The sequence below is a fragment of the Myotis davidii genome, unplaced genomic scaffold (genome assembly GCF_000327345.1).
Source record: "Myotis davidii unplaced genomic scaffold, ASM32734v1 scaffold41, whole genome shotgun sequence".
Classification (NCBI taxonomy): Eukaryota; Metazoa; Chordata; class Mammalia; order Chiroptera; family Vespertilionidae; genus Myotis; species Myotis davidii.
Window position 1 is genome coordinate 480,118 of NW_006292344.1, and position 7,099 is coordinate 487,216.

The 7,099-nt window shown below is 42.4% G+C and overlaps 1 protein-coding gene across 1 annotated transcript; it reads left to right on the forward strand.

Moving 5' to 3' along the window:
* The first annotated feature begins 203 nt into the window (after positions 1-203).
* RTP4 (receptor (chemosensory) transporter protein 4) lies at positions 204-4,852 on the forward strand. Its single transcript, XM_006765854.2, has 2 exons — positions 204-430; positions 3,546-4,852. Exons 1-2 carry the CDS (start codon positions 252-254, stop codon positions 4,636-4,638), a joined length of 1,272 nt encoding a protein of 423 aa, XP_006765917.1. The 5' UTR covers positions 204-251; the 3' UTR covers positions 4,639-4,852.
* Positions 4,853-7,099: the final 2,247 nt, after the last annotated feature.

Below are 7,099 nucleotides of genomic sequence, written 5' to 3' on the forward strand. Positions count from 1 at the left end.
ATAATACTGTCAACAATAAAAAGAAAGCTAACTTATTGGTGCCCCCAGAATGTAGAGCAGAGCTCTGTACTCAGGCATCTCTTAGCAAGGCCTGTTCACAAACTAGCAAAACTCTGCTGCCCTCTGTCCTCAGAAGAAAGGCTTGCTCTTTGTACTCTGTCTGACGCTGAATGTGACGTCTGTAATAGAAACTGAAACTACCTTTGTCTCTTGTTTGTGCATCAAGTTAAACGGAAAGCTCCTCACTAAACATGAACTCCAAACATCAAGAGCAAACAATTTTGGATGTTGGGGAATGGGAGCAGAAGTTTCAAGAACTGATGCAGGAGGTGAAACCCCGGCACAGATGGACCCTGAAGTTTGATGAGACTCTTAAGCCAGACTGTGTGGCCCAAGGCGGGAAGCAATACCAGCAGAAAGCATTTGGCAGGTAGGTGGGTGAGAGTTGGCTTAGCAGTGGGCTTCCCTAGGCAAGGAGGCTCCACTCAGCATTGACTGATGCCTCTGAGAGCTTGTTAAAAAACTAAATGTCATCAGACTTCCCATCCTTTTGTGGTCACAGTGTTCTTTCGGACCTAAAGCCTCCATTTTGCTTAACTCTGGGAAGTGTCTTCTTTTATTAAGTTTCCCCCTTAAATATTTCTGCAATTCCCTAAGGAATACTTCCATGTTCTATTAATCTGTCTTCCTATTCCCTCACCCCCTCATTTGTTCCAAACTTCCTCTATCCAGCACCTTCTGCACCTCCCCCATTAGTCCCGACTGGTTTCCCCAGGCTGCAGCTGCCCTGCTAGCCCCGTTCAGTACCAGCCTGGGACTGTTAAAGCCCCAAGAATTGATGAATGCCAAGCAATCACTTTGAATATTGCTTTGCTGAAAGTCTGAGAATAATAGACAGGAATAATGCTTCAAGAGGGACATCCAAATCCTAGTCCCTAGAGTCCCTAAGTAGAGCCTTTCTCTTACTGGCCATCTCCCTTTGTAACCTCCAGTGAGGCTCCAAGTTGCAGGAAACAACTTCCTTGTCCAGGTCAGGAAGGTGAAAATTGCTGACCTAGACAATTAGGTCTTTTTTTTTTTTTTTATGTTTTATGGTGCACAGGCACCTTCACTGTACTTTCCACCACACCCATTATCCTGGTTCCCTGCCTGCCCCTGCCCTGCCTCAGGTCTCCTCTGCTCCATCCTTAAGAATTATTAGCCATGCCATGCACTTTCAGACTTCCATTCCCTTGTCCATGATTTCTGCTTGTTTGGCAGGCTCTTTTCTTCTCCCCCCCCGCCACTCCCCACCCACCTCTTTATTCATACTCAAGTGCTACTTCCTCCTTAAAACATTTCCTGGTCTTCCTAGGCAGAACAAGTTTTCCTTCTCCATTCCCATATGATAATGCATATATATGTGTGTATATATATGTATGTATATATATATATATGCACATATATATGTATATATACATGTATATATACACACATATATACACTTTATTTATAATACATTTTCAATAACATTTATATATCATATGTTATAGAACATATGTGATATATAAAAATATATAATGTTTTTAATGGCAGATCCCATTATTTAAATGAAACCTCTGGGGCTCTGCAGAACAGTTTTCAAGGCACTGGCCTGAGCCCAGGTAAGTCATTCCACTCTGCTTTTTAAGCCAGTGAACCGAGTATGTGTCCCTTTCTGCACCAACCAGAGTGCCTTGAGGCACTCCCCCAAACAGGAAGGCGCTTGGCTTGTTCAGATGAGTTGACTTGATATTCTGAGATGGGAAAAGCAACTTATCAGCACACCTTTGGAAAAACGTCAACCAGATTTTGAAAAGCATTTTGTAGTTTACAAAGTGTTTTCATGTATACTGTCTCATTTTATGATAAATATTTTTTATTTGATGGGTATAAAAATTGAGGCTTGGAGTAAGGAAGTGCTTTTTTCTAAGGTCCCCCAGATGTAAAACAAAAACCTATGTATTATGGTCCCAGGCCTTAAGTCTGTTTTCCTAGGTGCAGGCTCATTGGAGTTGATGTGGTATAGTAGGTAAATAAACAAGGTCGGTTTCAAATGGCCAGGAAGTAAAACATGACTCTACTTCTACTTACCTTATATGTTCTTGAGCAAGTTGTGTATCCCTTATGATTTAATTGCTGGATATTAGGCTCAATGATGCCTTGTCAGAGGAGGTCTTAAAAGGTCAAATGATGTAACACTGTGAAGCCTGCTACAGTGCCTGCTTCAAAATAGGTACAGTAGTTCCCCCTTCTGCATGGTTTCACTTTCTGTCGTTTTAGTTAACCACAGTCAACTGCGGTCTAAAAACATTAAATGGCAAATTCCAGAATTAAACAATTCATTACTTTTAAATTATTTGCTTTCTGAGTAGGGTGGTAAAATCTTGTGAAGTCCCACTCTAACACAGTCAGGATATGATTCCTCCTGTTGTCCAGCATCTCCACACTATATATGCTCCCTGCCTGTTGGTTACCCACTACCATCCAGACTATCATATCAACTGTCATGGTGTGGCAGTGCTTTTGTTTAGTTAATAATGGCCCCAAAGTTCAAGGCAGTGATGCTGGCAATTCAGATATGCCAAAGAGAAGTTGTAAAGTGCTTTTTCTTTATGTGAAAAGGTGAAACTTCTAGACTTTATAAGGAAAGAAACAAACCATATGCTGAGGTTGCTATTACTTAGGATAAAAATGAATCTTCTATCCATGGACTTGTGAGGAAGGAAAAAGAAATTTGTGCTGGTTTTGCTGTCACACCTCTGACTGCAAAACTCATGGCCGCAGTGCATGGTAAATGCTAAGTTAATAGGGAAAAGGCATTGGCTTTGGGGGTGGAAGGCATGAACAGGAAATGTATTCCAATTGACCGCAATGTGTTTTGCCAGAAAGCATTGAGCCTGTACAAAGACTTCAGCAAAGGAATCCCTGAAAAGAGGGACACCAACCCATTTACTGCAAGTAAGGAATGGTTTTACAGATTTAGGACTAGGTTCGAGTTGAAAAACATAAAAATTACTGGAGAGTATTGTCATAATTGTTCTATTTTATTATTAGTTATTGTTGTTAATCTCTTACTGTGCCTAATTTATAAATTAAATTTTATCATAGGTATATATGTATAGGGAAAAAAGTATGTATAAGATTGATGCCATCCGTGATTTCAAGCATCCACTGTGGGGAGGTCACATATCCCCCCTAGATAATAGGGGATTCCTGTACCTTATAAGAGTTTTCTGTGACCATTGTGAGGACCAAATTTTGCTGGCAGGTGGCAGAAATATTTTCCCTCTGAAATATCCCGAGATATTTTACTGGCCAAGAGGCAGACAGGAACTATGTATGGGTGGAAGCTCAGTGGGTCACAGGGAAAAGCTTTATTTGAAACACAGTTCCTTTTATTTTTATTTGTCAATACCACAGGCACTTTTTCAAATTGAAAGAGATCTGAAAGATCAAGGCAGGACCATTTCCCTCAGGTCAACAATCAGCTGAGAGAACAATGGGTTTCTTCCTTCTGTCTGCAGGTTCCAGTGTTCCTCGTGCCGGCGACATTGGGCTTCTGCCAAGGTGCAGGTCCTGTGTCATATGTACCTGGAGCCCCGACAGTCCCAGGGCCATGTGCTTATGCGGCTCTTTGCTCAGAGGTGCCAGAAGTGTTACGGAGCTCAATTTGAGAAGCCTGAGTTCTCCATCGATAGTGCCATGAGGATTTTGAACAATTTGGTGTACCGCATTCAGGAGAGATGCTATGGAAATGGCATCAGGAAGTTCTCAGAGATACCAGTGATCCCGGAATTGCCTTTGGAAGGGTCCCATGACATGGCCAATTGTGAGGCTTGCGCTCTGGGCTGCTGTGTACTGAGCTCACAAGACTGCATGACAAAACCATCCCACTCCTCTTTCTCCTACATGGAGATTGGGAGCTTTGATGACATATTCAGCCAAACCCAAGCCATGAACCAGTCAGCTAAGGCAAAGGAGGCTCAAAGGAGTGGGGATTTCTATGAGCATAAGAGGTCAGGGCCCAGCCATGCCACTGCTGGAACCCAAGTGCTTGGGGCAAGCTCTCAGCCCAAACGGGAGACAAGCCGACAACCGACACCAGGGTCAGACCAGCAGGCTGCATGTAGAACAGGGTCACAGCCCATCCAAGTATCAAGGTCACTTCCCTCAGGGTGGACAACCCTACAGCCCACACGAGCAGTAGGCTCATTATCTTCACAGGGGGCAAATTCACAATCTGCCCTGGGGATAGGACCACAGACCCCCCAGAAGACATATTCTCAGGCTGTAAGGCAGGTCAGCCAACAGTCTAAACAGGAGACAGTTTCACAGGCCACACAAAGGGCAGGTCTTCAGGCCACAAAGAAAATAGATGTACAGCCCATATGGAGGGTAAGCCCCACAGCTACACATGGATCTGGGACCTTCAATGGAACTCAAGGTGTCTATAGAAGGCAGGAGAGTTATTCACCCAGGGGGTCTGCTCCAGACAGCTTTTACAGATCCTCTACCAAAACACCACCAAATGACTCCTTTGGCCTAAATAACTTATTCAAGTGGGGCTGTGACCGTGTTGCTGATCTGTGGAACTTTCTTGCATCCAAATACTTTTAAATAGAATGATAAAAATAGGCTAGTTTTCTCCTCTTGTGTTAATTTCATGGTAATCAATGAACTAGCTGCCATTTTAATGTAACAAAGAATTTGCTTTGATACCAGGCAAAGTCAAGTTTGTAGACTAAGCACTGGTTTCCTGTACTTCCTTTGCAGATAGTATAAAACATGACCTAGCAGATAATAATTCTAATAATAAATATTTGTTAAATGACTTAAAGGTGTTCATTTACTCCTCATTCACTCATTGGTATCAATATATATAGACTGTATCTTCACAAGGACTCAGGGTCATGAGTGTTATTAGAAAGTTATTCAGGGGGACAGGGTGGAGGTGGAAGAGAGCATAGAGGGGATAAAGGCTCATGGGGAAAAACACACAAAAATGATGATAAAGGTCACTCTTCTATCTTATAGTGAAATAAAGTATTTTTTCTCTAAAAACAAACAAAATAGAAAGTTATTCTATAGGCTGAATATAGAGGATTAAACACATGTACTAGTATTTCCCTCTGATCTCTTTTGAAACACCACTGACAGTAAAAGGGGGAAAAAGACACCAATATGCAGGGCAAAGAGAATGGGTTGAAGCTAGAAAACTGATGGACTAGTGATAGGCAAGTGACTTAGTAGAGTGGAGAGATCTGAAATAGAAGTTAGGCAAGGGAAAACTGAAATGAAAAGCAATTTATGCGAGTTGACTTCAGAAGGGCTCAAAAACTGTAGGAAACAAGAAGATCTGAAAGTGGGACCGTGGAAGGCTGAAGTAGGAGGACTGGCTGAAAGCCTATCTACCAAGTTTCTTTCCCCCATTTCCATGTGCCTGGTAACCATTCTTAACTTACTCCTGAGAGGATGAGGGTTTACACTCTGAAGACATTGACACAGATGGACTCTGGGCTCCAGGACTCAGGCACAGCTAAGGCAAGGAATGCCACCCAGCAATCAGAAAGATGGTGAAAGTCTACATGCTGACTAGTGGGACTCCCTTAGCCACTACCAAACCTAGGAGCTAGCCTTACGTCCTACCCCTCAAATACACAAGAGAATGAATGATACCTCTTTCAGAAAAAAAAAATGCATATAGTGAAATGGGAGGTCATGTGGAGATTCCTCCAATGGACTGGCCACCTCAGATAGCTAAAACCCCACAGAGTCTCCAGTCAGATTTTTAATGTCTTGCATTTGCATTTGGACATATAGCCAGGGGAATATCAAATATTTGATGAATCCCCTAATGTGAAGGCAAAAAAAAAAAAAAAGGAAAAAGAAAAAAAGTCAAAAAAAAATCAGAAAAAAGAGAAGATTCAAGGATAATAGAAAATATATAAAAAGCAAAACTTTTTTTATATCTCAGAAAGATAATAGAAGACATAGTATTTGTGAAAAAAAAATGGATATGACCCTCTGGGACAATCTCAGGTGTGGCATCTACCTGTGACTGGAGGCATCTACCTTGGGAGAGTCTCAGTGACAAGCTGTCAGCGGGCAATGCTCCCAGAAGCTGGGGAAATGAGTACCCTAGTTCTGAAGGAGGGATCTGGGCAGCACACCACAGCCTCCACTGCAATCCAGATCTTAAACCGCTTGAATCTAGTTGCTTGGTATAAAAAGTTCACTGCATCTGGGAAAAGATTATCCAGGATTTTTTTTCCCTGAAAAAGCATGCAAGAGAGAAACATAGTGGGCAAACTAATCACACACACACACACACACACACACACCCCCACCACTCCCCACCCCTAAACCCCCACCCCCGCTACCAACTGCATCTGGTCTTGGAATGGCAACTGGATACACATGATCTCCCTTTACTACACATTTTTGATTCTCCTTACCCTGGCACCTCTGTTTAGGTGGCTTAACTAATGAGGTTATCCAGACCTTCAACCTTGAGTTTGAGCCCTCGGTTATAAGGCTTTTCTCAGTTTGTGGCATCTGCATTTGTCCATCCACTCTCAAAATTATTAAGAGATGTAAAGTATCAAGAGATGCCCCAGTGGAACACTTGGGTGCCAAATATATTCTTCTTACCCACACCATGTAAATATATTCTTCCTACTCACATTATTCATTCCTTTGATGATCAGGAGAGTCACTCTTTTTCTTGCCTATTTATCTCTTGGCAAAAGATCTCTGAAAAGACCAATCATAGCAGGCCATGGGATTCTTGCTGAGTTCCTTCATGGAAGCATTCCCCACCAGGATCTCCAGACCTGCAGAACCTTGAGTTGTGGCTGTGGTAGACACAAAAATGGCAACTGATTTAAGATGAGTGGTGGTAAACAGGGTCACTCCTACTTTCACCTCTTGAATTCCAGACCTATATATTTCATCTATAGGGGGCAGACCATATGATGGTCATTGATTTGGGATGTATACTACATCCTGGTAGGTGATGACTCCTTTCACAAGATAGCATTTCCAAGCTGTCCATAGCTGCAACTTTAAGAGGCTATAT

Excerpts from the sequence above, each read along its gene's own strand:
- RTP4 (XM_006765854.2), top strand. The coding sequence starts at position 252 with ATGAACTCCAAACATCAAGAGCAAACAATTTTGGATGTTGGGGAATGG. Across the intron at positions 431-3,545 it reads CAGCAGAAAGCATTTGGCAG|GTTCCAGTGTTCCTCGTGCC; the intron begins GTAGGTGGGTGA and ends TTCTGTCTGCAG.